The sequence below is a fragment of the Polyodon spathula genome, chromosome 17 (assembly GCF_017654505.1).
Source record: "Polyodon spathula isolate WHYD16114869_AA chromosome 17, ASM1765450v1, whole genome shotgun sequence".
In the NCBI taxonomy this organism is placed as follows: Eukaryota; Metazoa; Chordata; class Actinopteri; order Acipenseriformes; family Polyodontidae; genus Polyodon; species Polyodon spathula.
Genome location: NC_054550.1, coordinates 9,798,008 through 9,818,863, shown reverse-complemented (window position 1 = coordinate 9,818,863; position 20,856 = coordinate 9,798,008). Strand labels below are relative to the sequence as shown.

At 37.4% G+C, this 20,856-nt stretch overlaps 1 protein-coding gene across 1 annotated transcript in view; it reads left to right on the top strand.

Moving 5' to 3' along the window:
• Positions 1-20,856, top strand: part of LOC121329719 (SITS-binding protein-like) — a 40,740-nt gene that overhangs the window by 16,923 nt on the left and 2,961 nt on the right. Inside the window, exons 4-9 of the mRNA XM_041275421.1 lie at positions 651-801; positions 4,613-4,807; positions 6,007-6,275; positions 7,460-7,596; positions 11,004-11,122; positions 19,527-19,706. Coding sequence (XP_041131355.1) covers positions 651-801; positions 4,613-4,807; positions 6,007-6,275; positions 7,460-7,596; positions 11,004-11,122; positions 19,527-19,706 — 1,051 coding nt within the window. The remainder of the gene's footprint in view (positions 1-650; positions 802-4,612; positions 4,808-6,006; positions 6,276-7,459; positions 7,597-11,003; positions 11,123-19,526; positions 19,707-20,856) is intronic.

Below are 20,856 nucleotides of genomic sequence, written 5' to 3'. Positions count from 1 at the left end.
ACCATGTCATGTTAAATGGTAAGAAATTCAATACCAGTATTTTGAAAAAAAAAAAAAAAAAAGATTCTATTGAGGTGTGTAATATTTTTGTGCAGGAAGGGCCTGGTTTGCAGATTGGACACTTGAGGATAGCATAGCAATAGAGCAAGAGGGAAGATGCAGTTAGGATGAAAACAGCTACTGTTTAATGTAATAACTATACTTGCTGTGTAGAAATGAAATTACAAAGACAATAAGATAATGTATTCACAAATAAAAAGTTTTGAAAGTAAAAGATTCCACTCTGAACATCACCATGAGTGTCTTTATTCACTTGCAATATGATATTAGATCAAACATTGCCAAAGTGAAAATAAGAACCATAGAACTTCCTTGTAGCTTGGAAGTTATTCACAATAATTCCATACTGCCCCAGTTTAATGACTTAGAAATCTGGTCATCTTAACTATAAGTTAAGAATCCACTGTTCAGTATATGAGTTTTACATTGTTAGCTTATAAATAACCAATTAACCTGTGTTGGTTTACTGTCACAACTTGCTTTGCTAGACAAGTTTCAGACAAAAATGTCACACTTGTCCACTATATTAAGAAGTCTCCAAAGTTGTGTAGAAAACCTCATAATAACGTTTGGCCTCTTAAACTTTCAAGGTTACCTTTCTGGAAGCTGTTGGCAAACGCAGATTCTGGTGCAAAGGTGGAACGAGAGTTAAGAACATTCTTCAACCGATTGAAAAGATACCAACTGGGGGAAGGTGTTATTAGTATCAGTGAACATTCCACAACAATACTTTCTGACATGGTAGGTGGGATTTTGTTTTTCTTTCTACCTACATCTCAACTCATCCCTGGGGATGTCCTGGAATGTTTACCCTTTACACAAAATCATTGTGACACATTGTGGCAAAGTGGTATGCAGTGTGCAGATGGAGAGGTGATGACAAGTAATGACAAACAATAATGTTCAAGGTGCAATGATGATTTATTTATAATCCAAAGACACTTGACAACTGTAAATAATCATCACTGGAAATACTCAGCTATGTGTATAGCTCAGTAAAACCCACAGGGTTCAGTTCCAAAATAATAATGACAGTAAATACAAACACACAACACAGACATGGTCACAAGTCCAAAGTGAGTGCTTTTTAAGTGCAAGTGGTGAAATACATGTATTTGTGAACAGTTGTCCAGGTTGGAGTTGGCCTTTACCGACAGCTCCTGGTATGTGTTAGCCACCTAACAAGAACAAACGTTTACAATTAGTACCACAAAACAAAATTTTTTTTGTCCGTGACCATAACAAAGGAACAGTTTGCTCGGCCAGATCCCATTTTGTACCTTCAGCCACACCCCCTTGGTTAGCGAGTGCAATCGTTTTTCCTCCAATCCACGATTGCCACATCGCTTCCCGTCTCAGGTGATGACATGATGTACTGTAGCTCCACCCCCTTCCTGGACGGCCGACTTCTGACTGACCCAGGGTACACTGTTCCCTTTACACAGCGCCCTCACAGGTCGGGAGGGAGATTTATAACCAAGAGTCATTCTTTCTCTGTCACACACATGTACAGGATTCTCATGGAATATCTTCCGTTTGAATGTTTCCTTATCCTGATCTTATGGATTTTAAACATCACTACCCATTCCTTTCCTTTAAACTAAACAAAAATATAAATATTTCTACTTCTATAGCCCTGATGTCAGCCAATGAAAACCTAGTCAAACCTACAAAGAGCACCAATATTTGAATAAAAACTTGAGGTTAAAATCTGATAAGCATGTGAATACCATACCTGCTAATGAGGGTTTTTGATATTAGTCAGACACCAGAGATCCTCAATCCCACAATGCAAAGCCACCAGAAGTAAACAGGTTTGCTTTTTCTCCATTTATGCCAATGCCCTTCCCACACCCAGCTTGGTACTAATTAATCATTAGGCCCAGGTCTTTTGTGCCAAAGTATGAAAAGTAGCTGCATCTGTTTGAAAGGCTTCCAGAACATGAATCACAGTCCTCTCCTCACGCCTGTCTTAAAGTTTTAAAAGGAGTTATAGCTATCTGTACCTGTCTCACCTGTTTTACAGTGTCTAAAATGTAGTGCTTATTGAAAACTACCACAATCTAAAGCTACAGAATTTCACTAGAATTTAATATAGCAGTTCTCTTTTACAAAGCAGGATATTTTATACTGTATTATTATTACTGGAGTCAGTTTGTTACTTCTTGAGGTGCAGATCCTTCTGTAACTGACCTTCAACTTCAGCCAAACATATTTTCTACACACTATATGTGGATGTCCCTTCATGGCCAAAAAGTACCACCTGTTGTTGCGTGTGCTTAAGGACAGTCGAACTCATCACAGAGCTTAAAGCTTGAAGATGTATATTGAGAATAGGACAGAAGTTCAGTTTCACACTGCAATGCTGTTATGAAAAAAGTGTTGACAGGGGGATGGTATAGTAGGCACTTTGGTTGAGATTTATACTGCTATGTGTAATGGTTATATATCAGAAAGTTATTACTGGTTACAGCAGAACCAATACCAATACCAACCTAAATGACACCGTCTTCACGCTGGAACGATTGTTGTCCCTGCAATTGAGTCAAGGGGTAACCTGAGGTCTGTGCCAATTTCAGTCTGTTGGGCCATACAATATCACATTCGCAGGTTGCAGATGTGTTATTAAATTAGATTTGGCAGACTGACTGCTTGTTTCAGTCATTGGCTTTACAAAGCAAACCGCTTGGTGAGTAACTGAATCAGCTGGCTAACGACAATCCCAGTGCAATATGGGAAGCCTTTTAAAGGAACTGCTGTAGTGGCTAAAGGTTATGCATGTACAGTATGATAGTTAGTGAACACCACTTTGCTTTTATGTCATACTATTGGTGTTGTTGACAGAGCATCTCCTACTTTTTGGAACTATTGCACCTTCTAGTTTTTCTCACACTTATAGATGGGGTGAAACAATAAAAAATGTTCTGGAGTCAATCAGAAACAAGCATTGTTGCCCCCTCTTTATCCTTACTCTTTTAGTCGGTTCTTAAAATATCCCAATGACTCATCAGCAACAGAGAGGTTTGATTACCCATTCTATGCGCTCACCGCTTTCTGTAATAAGTCTCTCCTACCGGTTATCCTGAGTCTCTCCACTCAGTTTCCAACTGTGTCCTCTGGTCTTGGTCGCTGTTTTTGAAATAGTGACTGAGGTTCATTTGTCAGCTTTTTAAAGACTTTGATTAAGGTTAAAATTTAACGCAGTATTCTAAGTGTGTTTTCACCAGTGCTTAAACTCTACTCTTTTTCTATATAATCAGTATTTTTTTGGCTTATAATTACCTCCCCAAGCTGCTTGGTTGCCAGCAGTGAGTATAGTACTAATGCAAATACAAAGTGGCCCCATGGCTTACCAAGCTTTTGCACTGTGAGTCGGTTAGACCCTGTTCTGGGAATCCACCCCAGGACCTCCTGGCACGCAGTCCTTTGCTTAACCGAGAGACTGCAGACTTCCAGTATTTGCAACTTGCGGTGTTCCAGCCTGATCTTCAAAATAACTGAAATAAAACCCAGCTAAACTAGCCATGAGTATTGCTATACAAGTCCTGGAGCTTCCACTCATTCATATTGAATTAGTCTTCCAGGCAGGTCCGAAATATTATTGAATTATTTCCTCATGTAATTTCTTTGTAATGTAGAACCAGGCCAAGAGCAGGTTTGCCCTGGCTTGCTGGGGTGGCTTAGCTTGAATATCCTCGTTTATAAAGTAAGTTAATACACTGGGTTTCTAGACTGTCAAGGAAAACTAGATATTTACTGTAAGCAGATCTTGAATTGTTTTTGATGTTTTGTTAATTTTTCTCATAAATGTTACCATATGTTACCATATTAGATGAAGTTGTTTGCACTGTAGGAAAAGTAGAGAGACGATGAAGAGATGTAGTTGTACTGCACTGTACGACCTGCTAGGAAAACGATGCTTGCAAAGTGTCATTTCTTTTTTTTCTTTTTTTTTGCTTAATAACATCCATAAAGATATTTTGAAATGATTTGGTTTTAAAATATGCATTAGAAATCATTAAAAAAAAAAAAATGTGGCACGCAAATATATTGATTGCTTTGTATCTTTGATTTAACTATGGAATAATTTACAAAACTATCTAAGTTGCTTTGTATATACTGGTTGCCATAGATTTGCCTGATTCCCAATGATAGACGTCCTGCATCTAGAATGTTTTTATACTTGATGGATGCTATGATTAGACAATAGTGACATTTTCAATTAACAATTATCGGCTAAAAGTGACCATCATACTCAAGATTATCTTTAATATTCTAACTCGCAGAAAATAGGACTACACATTTTCTCTCACATACTTTTTTCATTGCTTTTCGCCGTCTGCTTTTCGCTTGCTGGCTTTTTAAAATGCATACCACTGGTCTCTCCCACAACATAGGCACAATAAATGAAGACTTAACGTTATCAATAATATTATTGGTTATTTTTCCCAACCCTTATCGATGCTTTAAAAATGCGTGATTGTCCTTTTTTTAGATTGCTGATCATCCTCTGCCATGTATTTTTTCAAACTTTTTTTTTTTTTTTTAACAGGACCATGAATCTTTCAACGGCAGGAAAAAAAGTACTTTGAGACACACCAGGGACCTCCCACATGTTAAACTTCTAAACATTTCCATTACTTTATCTCCATACACAAGCATTGATACAAGGCAATTCCAAGCCTCACTGCAAGAGGGACGAGAAGACTACTGGCTCAGCCTTCCCTCCAAAACAGATGGGTATCTGGTAATTATTAACTAGCCTCTTTCTGGGTTTCTTCTTATTTCATAGTACTTGTGAGATTACTGCTCATGGAAGTTGAGACTGACAATTGTACTGAGCTGTGTGGAGATTTTATGATATGGATTTATGTCACCTGGGGGCCAAGATGAAACTTTATTTGATAAAAGGAAGAGCAAAAATATAATGTAACAGCATTCCAAAAAAGACAATAAAACAAGCAGAATTGAAAAAATCTTTGAAGACATTAAAAAAGGCCATTAGTCAAAACGTTTCTCATTGTAGTTGTTTCTTTTTGAAAATATTTAATGTTATACTGTTATGGATGAACACTTACTGTAACTGTGTGATATCTATGTCTTTCAGTTTCATCTGCCTCAGATAGCTACTACTTGAATGTAGCTAGAGCTACTGCGTTAGGAAAATTAACTCAAATGTAGATTGCCGTTTCCATTTCCCCATATGGATGTATGAAAGACAGCACTCTTAAGAGTTGTAGTTGATACTAATAGTGCTTTCACGGACCCGGGCCAGAGCAGGGACACATTATTTTAGTTACAACTGAGCTTATCCTCCTAACCTCCAGATGGCACTAAGATCCCACCACTACCACCAAATGTGAAAGATTCTCACTCACTCAGGTTATTTTTCAATATGATTGACTGACTCAAACACAGGAATTATAATTGTTACAGCATGTTTGCACCCTTTATTTGAAATACCAAACAAAAATAAATAAACAAAACAAAAACCTAACAGTCCACAGAGTACTAACTAAACTTTTTTACTTTTTTACTTTTTTACTTCTTTCTTTCTTTCTTTCTTTCTTTCTTTCTTTCTTTCTTTCTTTCTTTCTTTCTTTCTTTCTTTCTTTCTTTCTTTCTTTCTTTCTACACGACAAGAAGACTCTTCACACTAACAGCCTCTTTCCTTCTCACAGTCTGCATTGAATAAACTTTTTCCCTGCTTTTATACCTGCCTGCTAATTACAGGCAGGTGATATCAATTAAATGAAACACAACAATTAGAAACAATAATTGATTACACCTGTGACTGTGCAAACACAGTCACACCCACATGCACATGTATTTGTCAAGGACAGAAATTAACCCTATCCCTGCCAACGCCCAACATGTTTTCCCCTGGCAGGGATTTGCCCTGCCACAGTAGGTTGTCAGACATTCTTGATTATTATTTCATTTCAGGCTCCACTGCTCACTAAATGGAAAGGAAAGTTTTCTGTGAAGTTGAACATAACGAATCATGATGCAGTGAACTGGTTTGTGGACAAGGTGAGCAGCTTGCAGGCGAAGCTAGGGGTGGAGTACATCACCTTGGAAGGTGGGGAGGGAAACCCCTTCACAGAACAGGCCCTGGAGCCTCCCAAGACCCTGTCCAGGGATGAGTACATTGGCCTGTTTGCTGAGATTGCTGCCAAGATAGGGAACTCATCAATAATAACAGCTGGGACAAGGTAAGTTTAAATAGACCCTTAAAGCATATTGCAGCTTACCATGGTAAAGCATAGCAAAGTGAAACCGAGCGAGTTTTCATTTTTACAAATAAACCAATTTTCTATAATATTGTTAGCACCTATGTTTCAAATCCACTGTGTTTGCCCGTACTGCTTAACTGAGGTATGTTAATGGTTATACCAGGGCTTCTCAAACTTGGTCCTGGGGACCCCCTGTGCCTGCTGGTTTACATTCCAACCAAGCTCTCAATTACTTAACTAGACCCTTAATTGAACCGATAATTTGCTTATTTAGACCTTTTTACTTGTTTTCAGCTCTTGAACTGTTGCATATTTCAAGTTAACTGTAACATTTGATAAGTAACTTGAACTGAAAACAAATTAAGAGCTGAAAACAAATAAAAAATGTTTAATTAAGCAAATTATTAGTTCAATTAAAAGTCTAGTTAAGTAATTGAGAACTCAGTTGGAATGAAAACCAGCAGCCACAAGGGGTCCCCAGGACTGAGTTTGAGAAGCCCTGGGTTATACTATGGGATGTAAGAAAACAAGGTCTATTATTTTCTTAATATCTATTGAGACCCTGAGAGTAGAATTACCAGACACAACAAACCATTTCAAATCACAGTAATGAGGTTTTATTATTAACATACAGTTAAAATGATACAGAGAAATTCACTACTACTAGAGTACACGAACTAGCCCTAATATAGTGTAACAGATAATGTAAAATATTTGGCTATTCGTTCTGGACAGTTGCCAATGTCAACCCCTGTCCTGCATTTTCCAACAGTGGTGAGTTTATCATTGTAAGGGACACAATAGATATATTCTCCAACCCCCACCCTCTACTTGCAACAACACATACATTACTCAGATAAGGAGAGAGAGAGAGAGAGAGAGAGAGAGAGAGAGAGAGAGAGAGAGACCTTAGCCACCCCCATAGCAACCATTACAGGTATTGAACTAGTTCAGTTCTCAACAAGAACGAGTGAGTCAATTAAATGGTTACTAAAATGTTTAAAAGTACCAGGTGTTGCAGGGATTACAATGGTATCTCAATGTTGGATTATAAGTGACCCACAACCAAAATCTAACCTGAAACCTTGGCCTCACAGACCAATCTCCTTTACAATGTATGTAAAATTGTCACTAAAATGTCGATTTTCTCCTTGTTTTTGCAGATCAAACCACTTACCGCTGTTTGTTCGAATGTCTCCCCTACAGTCAGACTGGAGCTACTCAGGCATAAAGGGCATTATTCCTTCCATTCTTCACTACAGTCTTCTGGGATATAATTTCTTCATACCTGATGCAGTAGGTAATACTGTAGCTTAGTGAATGTAGTCATATAGGACAAGACGGTATTTTTTTAAAAGACAAGGGGCCCAATTTCTTCATTACGGGCAACATTTGCCTGCTAGTTGCCCATAGTGGAAAATACAGGCCCAGCAATTTTCTGAAGCTTCTTAAGATCAAAAACTGCACACCAATACTATTTGTATTGGAACCCTTTGAAATAACAGTTTGATTTCACATGTAGTAATAGAGGTTTCCAAAAATTACCAGTGGGCGGCATGGTGGCGTAGTGGTTAGTGCTGCTGTCTCACAGCGCCAGGGTCCTGGGTTTGAATTTGGCCTAGGGGGGTCTGTCTGTGTGGAGTTTACATGTTCTCCCTGTGTTCGCATGGGTTTTCTCTGGGTACTCAGGTTTCCTCCCACAGTCCAAAGAAACATCCTGGTCAGGTTGATTAGTCACTCTAAATTGCCCTTGGTGTGTGTGGTGTGTGGTGCCCTGCGATGGACTGGTGTCCCATCCAGGGTGTAGTCCTGCCTTGCGCTGGGTTAGGCTCCGGGTCACCGGGACCCTGTAAAGGATTAAGGGGTTATTGATAATTGATGGAAAAAGTACCTTATTGTTTTTACTGCTGTTCTTTTTGCATTTGAGACTTCATTTTTACTCGGACTATGCTGTAACCCTGTCACTCTGTTACAATAGTATTCTTCTATTGACAGTACTTGGCTAGCCAACCCATGGTCTGTTGCCCTGTATTGTATGAGCAGAGCTGATTGGATAGAATCTCATCCCCTAATTCTGGCAAACACTGCGAGACGCTGCAAAAACAGAAACATTTACTTGCTGTTCATACTTTTGCAGTTAGTAACATTCTCAAGTGTGTGTGGTTTCTCTGATGAGGTATTACTTGTTTTTCTGTGCTGCTTCTGTCAAAATGAAAACTGTATTGGACTGCTTTAGCTGTTATAATGGAACTGCTCCTGGCAGTTGATGAGTTAATGATACTGAGGTCAGCATAAGACCCGTACTTGCCTCTTGACTACAGCGCTTGCTGTTTAGTTGAATGGTAAGATGTTCATATTTCAACTTATGGCTTGCAGTTGGTGTCTAGGCTGGGCTGAGATGCCAATTCTATTCTCTTCTCAAGTGAAGTAAATTGAAGTAGCAAACAAGTAAATTAACCTGCTGAAAAAAAGATTCTGTAGAAGCCGTCAAAACTGGTGTATGTAGTCAGAATGATAAGCAGGAATCGAACCTAACATGTGACCCGCGGCTAGTACTGGGCTACACCAGATCTGTATTTATATGGAGGCTTGTCACTGGGAGAGCCCAGTTGCTGGTTCTTGTGCGGGTGTGTCCAGCTGGGACGCAGAACAGGAGACAAGTTGCTAGGCAACCAGTTGAGCAGTTAGGCTCACTCTACGCTGAGCTGATTGGGATGGTGCGGATTGGCTGAGGAGGCTGCGTGCAGCTCAAAAAGCGTCTGTGCCACAGCTCGAGGCTACTGCACGGCCATAGTCATACAGACGAGCGCTGAGCAAAAGCTTGCTGTGTTGACATAGAGGAGTAGAGAGTCCGCTCCATGGAGAGAACTATCACATGAAACCCTACCTTCTCCAAGACGGTGCTCGTGACGGCATTGCCCAGCCAGTCGCTGTGAGGATGTCAGGACTTCGGGAGCCCAGAAATAAGACAGTTTAGGGGATACTGATCCCAAACAGTATAGAGAGGGTTTTCGTAGTGCAGTAGGTTCCTGAAGTGGGACGTTCCTTTTAGTGGGATTAGCGCTTGCCATTTGTGTGGCAAACCTTTATCTTTAGTGTTTTGTTTTCTTTATTAAATTGCTGGTACCTTAGTGGCAGCACCTGTGTTAATTAAATCTGCGCGCCTGTGCCGCGTGTCAACACCCACTGCTCTGTGTCTGCCTCAGTATTATTCAGTGACGACCCACATATGTAACCTCACCCTGTTACAAGGCTGCTTCAAGGTTCTGGTTTAAAACTGCAGCTGTACTGTTTGTTATCATAGCCTAGAGTGATCTGTAGTTGAACTATTCATATCAGCATTACTTTTTAAGAACCATAAACAGATATAATAACAAGCAACTCATTTAGAAACCGACAATATAACAATTGGCAATAACATGTGTGTGGAAAAAACTGCAAACATAAGCATGGCCAGTATTACAGTAGCTTACTAGGGGGAAGGGGGGTGTTGGCAGGTAATGCACAGTATATTGGTTAGGTTGTGGGATGTAAAAAAAAAAGGAAAAAAGATTTTCCATGAAGATTTGAATATTAGAAATAGTCTGCAATCAGGAAGTTGTCTATTGAAACCAACCCAGTCTGAGAATGTGAGCCAGTAAATAATAACGACTGGCTTTGTAGGGAGAGCACTGGCGAAGAAGACAGCATTAGCAACCCATAGCTGAAACTGTAGATGAAGTTTGTGTACAATATGTTTGAAGTTTAAAATGAATTGCCATGGAGCCAAGAATCTCTTTTTTCCTTTCAATAATACATTTAAACCCACAAACCAAGTTTCAAAAGATTACTTTATGAACCAAACTAAATGTCATCCTAAAACCTTGTTTAGCTTTATTCTTAATACAGCAAAAAGAAACCACACTGGAATGGCACAGACCTGACCCTATCCAAGTCACAACTCCGAACAGCAACGGTATTTGATTATGTGCATAGAAAATGAACCACCCCTACCTAAAATTCTGCTTCCCCAGAGTCAAAGTGGCTTCTACCTGAAACATAACCATCAACATGCTGCAATTATTGATGTCTTAGGTGAATACTACAAGTTTAGTAAAATGTTCTAAATTCCAATATTGAAGAAGTATAGCCTAACCCAAAATACTTCTCACAAAGCAGAGACAATAATTCACTTTGACACTGTAGAATACATTGTCAGTTGAAAAGGCAATCATTCAAATAATTGCCAGGGAGCCAGTGAAAAACATGCTGCATCTTCAATGTGTTCTTATCATTGGGAAAGCACAACATGCTGTGTGATTATCTCAAGAGACATTGTCTAATGTAATGTAATCTGCGTTCATTGAAAACAGGAATGAAGCGAATGGCAGTTGGGTGGTTTAACTCCCATCGATTCACGCGTTGTTTAGGTAGAGTGGTAAGCATTGCAAGGGTTTCAATTTGTGCAAAGCTTCATGTGATCTATTTTACATTATAACCTACATAAGGACATAGCATACATTGACACTAATGAGTACTGAGGACAAGTTATAGTATGCATAATTCCATATATATATATATATATATATATATATATATATATATATAATATATATATATATATATATTATATATATATATATATATTCTTCTTTTGTATTAAAATTGACAAAGTAAAACTTTATTCTCAAAAAAAAATACAGGAATGTTTTATTCTCTCTGTTTCAGGAGGTTCTCTGTCAAGTGAATTTGTAACTGATGAGGAGCTGTTTATCCGCTGGCTGCAGATTGTGACCTTTCTCCCTGTCATTTCCTTCCGGACACCACCCTGGGTCTGTGGGGATCAGGTATGTACAATGACTAGGCAGCCATCAACTGTGTGATACCTTTGAATAGCAGAAAGCTATGTAAGGAACAAGGAGCAATAAATACAGTATGATCATTGTTAACTGTAAAATTACCCAGGTAAACTCTTATAAGGGAAACTGAGCAATGATTTCAAACTGATTTATCCTAGAGCATCAATAAGAACGGTCATTTTGTTGGACATTCCTACAGTAGTACCTTTGTTTGTTACTGGCTGTATCGTTCTTGGTGTCACCTGTGTCTTTTTTGAGTGGTGTCCACTGAATGTCCACTGAGTTCCCCAGATAAGACATAAAATAGATAAATACATTTAAACTGTTTATTAATTCTCATTCTGTCCTCTTCCTTGACCAGTTGAAATGTGCACTTATTTCTATCCAACACATACAAAGCAACTATGTACAATACTTGCCTTTTGTTTACATTGAGTATTTTGTTTTTGTGTATGAAGGATATTTCTGTGAGTTAATATGAAGGAAATATATAACTTACCTGATTTCATTTGTTGTTTTATTTGATGCTTTGACAATCAGTTCACTATTTCCCCCTTATAAGGGGAGGGGGGGGGGGGGGGGGGGGGGGGGGGGGGGGGGGGGGGGGGGGGGGGGGGGGGGGGGGGGGGGGGGGGGGGGGGGGGGGGGGGGGGGGGGGGGGGAATTATGTCAATGAAATACAAAATGTTTGGGGTTGTTTTTGATTGTAAAATTTACCAAGCATCAAAATAAACTTATCACTATTATAACACATTTATTTTCATGTTTTAATATATATGTTTTTGGTTTCTTTTTAATCACTTGACCATGACAGGCTTGAGTGACTATGATTGAAGCATATGCACTTAATCACCTAATTAGTGAGACAGTTGATTGGACACTGGGTATGGAGTGATTTCAGCTGTTGAATTGCAAGCTTGAATAAAAGCAATAAATAAAATCACAGAAATAAAAAAATGCCACGTCTGTCAAGAGAGCACCGCCTTCATGCAATCGGCATGTTGGAGGCTGAACTACAACCAACCCAATTAGGTCCGGTGACAAAATGTGCAGTATAATAGCAGGTGAATGTCTGCAGCCAGGGATGGGAGTTATTACCTTCGATCCCACTGAGGAGGAAACAGCATAGCAGATGAGTTGGATTATATTAGGGTTAAGTAGTTTCCTATGGACAATGTCTTGTGTATTGTGACTCCTCTTAACGAAGAAAATATTCGCCTGCTTGTTAAAAGAGGAACTACAGAGGAAAATAAAAACACTGCTTTCTTGACAAGCTCCTTGGTCTGAGTCCTTACATTAGGGTATAGGACAGGCCCCACACCAGGGGGTAGGCAGATTGTAATACAGTGGCAGGGCAGTGCATAGAATGGAAGCTGTTGATATGTTTGGCCCCGGTTTCTTTGGTATCTGCCTCAGTGCACTCGAAAGTAGTTTTTCTGAACCATGTGTGAGTAATTGTTTGGTTTCTGCTCCACATCACCTGTGGTTACACACACATCTGTTTTATGTTAGATTGTATTTTACATTTATGATCATAAATCTTGTGAATAACGAGGAGCACTCAGAGAGGAATGATAATGATTTTGAGAATGATCTTGGAAAAATACTTTGTTATGGCAATTAAGGTTTCCATTTTTAACCTGACAGGAGAGTGATGGGCTAAAGAGACAAGTCTTTTTCTAGTTAAGCTCATAAGCTCAACTTTTCTGGCAAAATATGGATGCAGTGTAATGTGCGTTGAGCAGTACAGTTAAGATAAACTAGCTAGTACTCTTACTTCTTCAGCTGTTCAATTTCAGAGTCCTTTTTGATAGGTAGGTTGCACCTGAAAACAGGTTACCAAAGAATCTGGTGAGGGGTATACAGTTTAATTTCGGTTCCTGCTCAGATTTAGTATATAGATTTTCTATTTCTCAATATCTGAATTTCCACGGCGCTCTTTGGTCACATAACTAACCAGGACTTGCTTTGCTTCAATTATCTGCCTTTCTGTCATGCTGTCCTCTGCTGGCGGATGAGGAAATAGGCTAGAAGCTCTATAACTTCTCTTTGAAAAGGATCTGATACTTATCTTTTAAAGGATAAACTAAATAAAAATAAATAATTATTATAATAATAATAATAATATAATAATAATAATAATAATAATAATAATAATAATAATAATAATAATAATAATAATACAAACATTGGATTTCTTTCTTACCAAATTTCTGAACAGATCTTCAGAACAGCTTTAGAAGCATTTAGACAATGCAATAGAAACAAATGTGTTGGTACCTTTTAGCCATCTGCACTCCACGTTATCAGAAAACAGGACTTTTTGACTGTACATGCCTGTGGGTCTGTCCAATGGTTGCTATAAGAACATAAGATCGAAAGAAAATGATCAAACGTGAGGAGGCCATAGTAGTTGATTGATCCTAAAACTTTCAAGTCTGGTCTTAAAGGCTTCCAACGATTCAGCATCAACAACTTGGCTTGGTAACCTATTCCATAATCTTATCACATGGTGTAAAGAAAACAGACTCCTACCCTCCCATGTCTGTCTCTTCCACTGTTCAGACCAGCACCATACATTTAGATTATTTTAACAGGACCATTAAGAGTTTTTCAGTACACCTGGCCAAACCAAACCTTTTAAGTGTAAGGCAACACACCAAACCTCATATTGAAATTAAAAAATTATTTTAATCAAAACATTTGCCAAAGAATGTTAATATATTTTTTTGGTTCTTGCCATAAGATTGTTGATGTTACCTTACCCAAAGGTACTTCCCTTTAATCTTTGCATTTTGTGCATAATGCATAGTGCTGTCTGATGGTCAAGTGAAGTAATCGTATCTATGGTCTATGAGTTTGAAATGCTGTTTAGTTTAGTCGAATTTCCGTATTCCATTGTTGCGCTCATTTATTTGACTTGAGCTATTAAAGTTTCAGGCTCTTGAAAGATTTGAAATAAAGTAAAACAGAAGTATTTTTGCTTTTCCATCCAAATAATCTGCGCTGATCCAAGATAATAAATAAAACTGCTTAATATTGTTTAAAGTAAGCCATGAAGGCTTATAATTAGGGCCTGGCAATCTCAACTCCAGATGGTTTGACATTTTGCAAATGGATTGTATTATATTATTCTTGCAATCTATTTAACTCATTTTAGCTTAGGGCAAGTAATGAGAATGTGAGCCTTAACAGTAATACTCCATTTCAATACATCACAGTGCCTCAGCTCCCATGAGAGCTTCTTCTCAGCTCTGTAATGGAGCCCACCTCAACCCTGACCTGAACACCCCCTGCCTGCCATTCAGTCCTGGGCCTCTCTCAAGCAGACAGTGGAAATTGGGAGATGCTTTGTGAGACCACATTTTTTTGCGTAATCAGAATAGCTGGTTTTCAAATAATCTTCTATAATATATTTTATGTTTAAACATCAAACTGTATCAGATACTATTACTTCAAAAGGCAACTGCAATTGGAATGGACCGTTTCAACTCCAAACTAGCAAACTGCATTTTTCTTTCTGGACTCTTAGGGCATTAGACACTATCAAACCAATACTATATACCAGATAGTTCATTAGGGTTACAGCATCTTTACCTTGCTACACATTGGATCCATTCAAGTAAATAAATGATACTGACCTAGCAGTGGGGATGAGCCTTGATGGGCAGAACAACCTCTTCTTTTTCCCAACAGGCTTGCTCACTCTTTATATTAAAGGTTGTTTATTACCTGTTAACAACAAGCTTACTAACAGGTTACCAACTGTGGTTCATTTTGTGTTATTTGTTGCTTTGATAACCAGATTCTTGGTGCTCTTTACCATTAACTGAACACGAATAACACCGAAAACATGTTAGCAACCTAGTTGGTAATGTTTAAAATAAAGACCGAATGTTGGGAGTCATTTCAAATTAGAAAATGCATATTTCCTTTCATAATTCTAATCAAAAGAGGGCTATCCACCACCAAGTAAATAGTTTCAACCTTGATCATTAATTTGCTTAGTAAAAAAAGAAGAAGAAAAAACTGCTGAGGATGATGATGTGGGATCTGTAGAATCCTGTGGTTGAAATTCACACCACAGCGGAACTAATTTGTATTCTCTGCAACGCAAAAAAAGCAATTTCTTTTTGGAAAGGGTTGTTTAATGTTTTACTGTAATAGGAGGCCAGTGAAGATATTCAGTTAGCAGAATGACCCTTACAGGAATGTGACGCTCATTCCTCAGTGTTTGGTGAAGCATCTGTGATCGAGGACCGGTCCCTACAGCATGTCACATCGGAGGAGCCACTCACTCAGGGGAGCAGGGAAATCGCTTCAACCCCCTTGTTGAGGGGTTTGTGGTTTTTGGGGGTTGATTTGTTACCCCATTAAACCACTTAGAGTGTGGTGGCTGGATGAAAAGCCTTTACAAGTGTCAGTGTGAAGTCTGGAAAACTAAGTCATTTACAGTGAAAACTATTGTGGCTCCACTATACAGTTCAGCAGTACATTTAATATAAAATAGCTGGCTACGCCACCCTCATTAGGTGTTAAGATTATATAAGGGACCTTAAATATTTAGCTCACTAAAAATCTTTGTATCCATGAATATATAATCAGTCTCTTGCTTTTTATAAACAAGCCATCTCACAAGAACATTAGTACCCCGATATGTTTTCCATTTAATGACTAACGACAGGGAGTTGGGGCATGGATTGCTTATTAACTCACACCCCTCGTATATTAAATGTCTTTGTATGTATGAACAGATAATCATCCGCTCTTTGAAATAAATAAATAAATGCAGAATGATTGGGTAGAGTATTTGTTTTTCATAGGGGTTCTGCAGTGACCATACGGATCCCCACGACGTCACTGTATATGCCTTATCTATATATAATATATATATATATATTATTATATATTCTTAATATCATATATATATATATATAAATATATATATATATATATATATATATATATATATATATATTAATATATTGTATATACAATGGGGATATACGGAACATGACAAAGAATTTGGTACCAACTGGTTTGTATATATATATATATATATATATATATATATATATATATATATATATATATATATATATATATATATATATATATATTAAGGGATAAAAAAGGATTTTTATGTAACATGAGAGATCTATAGATATGTTTTTGACCATACTAAAAAAATGAATTTTTTATATATAATATAGATATATTATATATATAAATATATATATATATATATCTATATATATAATATGTCTTAAACCACTTAAAAAACTATACAAATTAAATATTTAATATATATTAATAGGATTATCAGAGTAAGAAGCATGTGGAAATTAAGCTGGCCCGTTTTGAACTCTGCAGATAAGTTTCTGCCAGTTTCGTTTTGTGTATTTCATGAAAAATGTGTTCAAACTGGACATTTGATAAAATATTAGTACACATTTAGATCAATGAAACAATAACAATCCAAAATACAGTAACTTTCTCCAACTAAACAAAAAGTATTTTAGACATTACAATATAAATTAAACTAAATAATATAAATGTTTAGCTTATATAAAGGTTTTACTGCAGTAATAAACAGATGTATTTATTTACAGGAAAACTGTAGAATTTAAAAGTGAAATAATTAAATGTTTGTCTCAGACACATAGTATAATTCTGGAAGGGCATTAGACCTTCAAAAGATAAGGCTTGGTCTTTAGCACCTCAAGCAGGATTCAGTGTTGGCTCTTAAAAGCGGGATTCACTGGTTGCCAGCAGTTTTGAATCCAAAGTCTTTCAAAATTAACTCTCTTCATGGTATCATAGAAATTAATGAACACTTGGCAACTGAAACAGGCATTTGATTTAAAATAGAAAAGTTCTCTACAGTATCAGTCCTTATCAGATAGGTAGTGATTTTAATTGGGATAATGTTTGCGAGCCAAAAATGACTTGCAGTGAATTTGGAAAGTGCTTACAATGGAGTTTCATATTAATTAAAAACACTGGCAAGTAAACAAGGTGTGTGGAAACCTGCTTGTGCGGGCAACTTTTCGAAACAGGGAGAGGTCAGTTTTACGCCAAGAATGGCAGAAGTTAATATAAGGCTATTATATTTAACAGGTTTTATTATAGCTTACATTTAAATGGAAATAATTGAACTAATCATTATAAACCTTATTCAAGGGCTTGTCTTAAACCCCTACAGTCTTTCTGTTCCACACATTTTTTTAACATACATGTATATGAAAGAAAATTAAACTGAAAAGGTGATGAGATATGTTGGGCACAGGTTAATATAATCACACAGAAAGTTGATGTTAAAAATATATAAAACAACATCTCTTTTAATACACATATAAACTTGTATTATATTGTAGCAAGGATCCTGTGAACTGTGATTCACCTGACTTTTTACAATAAGGAGGGGTTAGGAAAAAGAGCTAAATCAAGTTCCAATATTTTTTGGAAAGACGTTATATCCAATTAGTTTTAAAAAGAGTTGACCGAATCCTTCTAGAATATATCATTAACTCAAAGATAAGAACTGTCAAGGCAGATTGATGATCAGATTTAATTGGGACTCCTGATGTATTCGATGGAGGGAATATCCTATAAAAACCAAGGTAAAACCCCAGTCAAGTATCGCTCGACTTGCTAACTACAAGTTGTGTGGTCCGTGCTGTGAAGATCTCTGAAAAACTGATTGGTTGAAGTCAAGTCTCTGCCTTTTGAAGACAGTTCTTATTTTTCAATATATCCTATGCTACACTTACATATACTGAAAGGTAAGCATATATTTGAATTTAATATCTCGTTTATATTGGATGCATTGCTACAAGGTATAGGATTTATATTTTAGCGGTAGAGAGTGATGTAATGAATGTTCTAGAACGTAGTGGTGGTCGCTTTATAGCTTTTTGCATTTTATAGCCTGAAAGCTAAGCATATGATAACCATTTGTATTACTGTATTAAAGTACTAATGCTGTTAAACCTGCAAAGGCATGGAAACACCCAGGCTGCCTATTAGCAGGGATCCAAAGTGGCTTGATCAATTTAAAGCATTTAATAAACTGAAAAGACCACTTGTACTGCTCTGATTCAAATTAAATGGGTGATTTTAAATGTTTAAAAGTCATCTGGATACGCTGCAAGCCCAGTGCACGAACGATCCACTTACAGGAGTCCAAAACATCTTTATATCCTCATGGATGTAGTAAAGAGTTTCTGAAGCCATTAATCACTAGGCCAAGTCATCATTTTCCTATGGCAACAGATCCCCTGTGCATAATCGACAATGCGGCCCTTAGAAACTAATCTTTAGATCCTATTCACAAAGGGCTATTTAAATAAGTCTGCTTATGAGTAAAATAGAGTTTAATATTCATGAAATTGTTTTATATTGGTGTTCTTTAACAGTGGTCTGTGTACATTTCATGCATATTCAACTTTAAAATAAGACATGACCCTGTTTTGTAATTATTATATTAATGTATCAGCACATTTCTGTGTCTATTAAATAACACCCTTGATTGTCAACACATTATACTTTATATAACAGTATTGTTTTTTAGAAGATTACTGAATTCCACCACTCTTCTTGGTACCACTGGGTGGCTTTGTAAAGGACTACAATTCTCATGTTTTTCCAAACTCAAGGCCAAAGTGTTTGACTGATGAAATAATTTTACTGATAGAAAAACTTCAAGCTGCATACAGTATGTGGCTCAGCCAAGCTCAATTATATAATGAAATATTTGTACTTCTCTATAAACTGCATTCTTTTATAGTCTTTCAAAGCTATTATTATTAATATTTTGCTCATTCATCTATTTATTGATGGTATTTTTCAGATAAATTACTATATATCTTTTTTAGGTAATTCAATTTAGTTCATGTCACAATAATGACTAATAAAAAACAACTATAGGTGACTTACACTCATAAACTCTTTTTTAATTTTATTAATTAGAAAATATAATATCTTATAAACGTTTACCATAGTAAAAGCACATCAATGTTTAATAATAAAGCATAGTGAAAGGATGGTAAAACATAGGGAAGCATTGTAAAGCCCATATTAAAACATTGTATATTATTGTAAACTATGGTAAATGCATAGCACTGTATAACCATAGGAAAAGCATGGGAAACTGCAAAAATACTGTGCATACTTACTGTGGTAAACTTTTATCAGGGATAGCATGACATCCATATTAAAATAAATATTCAGACAAAAAAGAATTGGACTAAAACAGACCATATAAACTCTAGTTGTATTTTTAAGCTTAAATTGTAAAGAGGCGTGTTGAAATATTTCAAGACTTAAATTTGAATGAAATATCTCGATCTGTATTTAAGATTCCTAATGCTGTCTTGTGCTTACATTGCAGGTCCTGAACCTCACGAGATCATATATACTCAAACACCAGGACTCTGTCGTTCCGCTCATAATAAAGTATGCAGAAGAGTGGGCCTTACAAGGCAGGCCAGTCTTTCGACCTGTCTGGTGGATCAGTCCAGATGACCCCATCACCTATACCATTGATGACGAGTTTCTTATTGGAGACGAGGTTAGAAAACTCCTATTAGGAAAGTCACTGTTTTGTATAACATGTTATTCCACAATTTGGATAGGCAGAATTTGTTATGGAGTAAGGTTGTAAACACTAATACTTAATACAGTATGTTCCTTGGATATCAATCCTTTTATCTTTTTTTTTTAATTTAGTCGTCCCCAGTTTTCTCCCCAATTTAGCATGTTCAATTATTATCTGTATCCTCGGCTCACCACTCGCAACCCCCCTGCTGACTCGGGGAACGGAGGCTGGAGCACGCGTCCTCCGAAACGTGCTCCTGCCAGTCCATCATTTTTCACACAGAGGATCCACAGCGAGGCCACCAGACCTATAGTGCCGGAGGACAACACAGATCTGGCGGCTCTACTGCAGAACCACAGGCGCCTTATCGGCCACAAGGGTCGCTGATGCACGGTGAGCCATGGATTCCCCTGCCGACCTAAGCCCTCCCTACCAGGGCAGCGCGCAGCCAATTGTGCGCCACCCCGTAGGAACTCCCGGTCACGGTCGGCTGTGACATAGCCTGGACTCGAACCTGCGATCCCCGCCTTTACTGGATGCGCCTTTACTTGGGAGCCCCTTGGATATCAATCCTAAAAATGGATTTAATATATAATATAAAACCAATTACAATGCAGTGGAGTACAAATCACATAAATCTATTAGGATACAAATTTGAAATATTATTTTCTAATTAGATTAAAAGTTTTTCTATATATTTGCATAAACCAAACATGAATATATTCGACCCTGGTTATTCAGGTATTCCGGCTAGACCACCCCCTTCCCCACGTACCCCTCCAGAATGTAACTGGATTCAGTCCTTGCGGGATGACTCCTGGTTAAAAACACAATGTTGAAAGACTGCATAATAAGCTTGTGTTCAACCATTCCTAAGGATTTATTTAATATAAAATTTTTCCATCACTGCTTTTGACACCAATCGTTGACACTATTCCTTCAACAGCCAGCTGTGTTCTCCACTTATTTAATTCCTCTTAAGAGCAAAATTAATTTGGCAGCTGTTCCTTTTCTATGTGGGAAAATGCTGAACATGTGTCAGAATTGTACTGTGTCTTAACTAAAAATGAATCGTGTGACCATGTGATAGCAACACAGGCCAGGGGCGATCAGTATCCTTCTG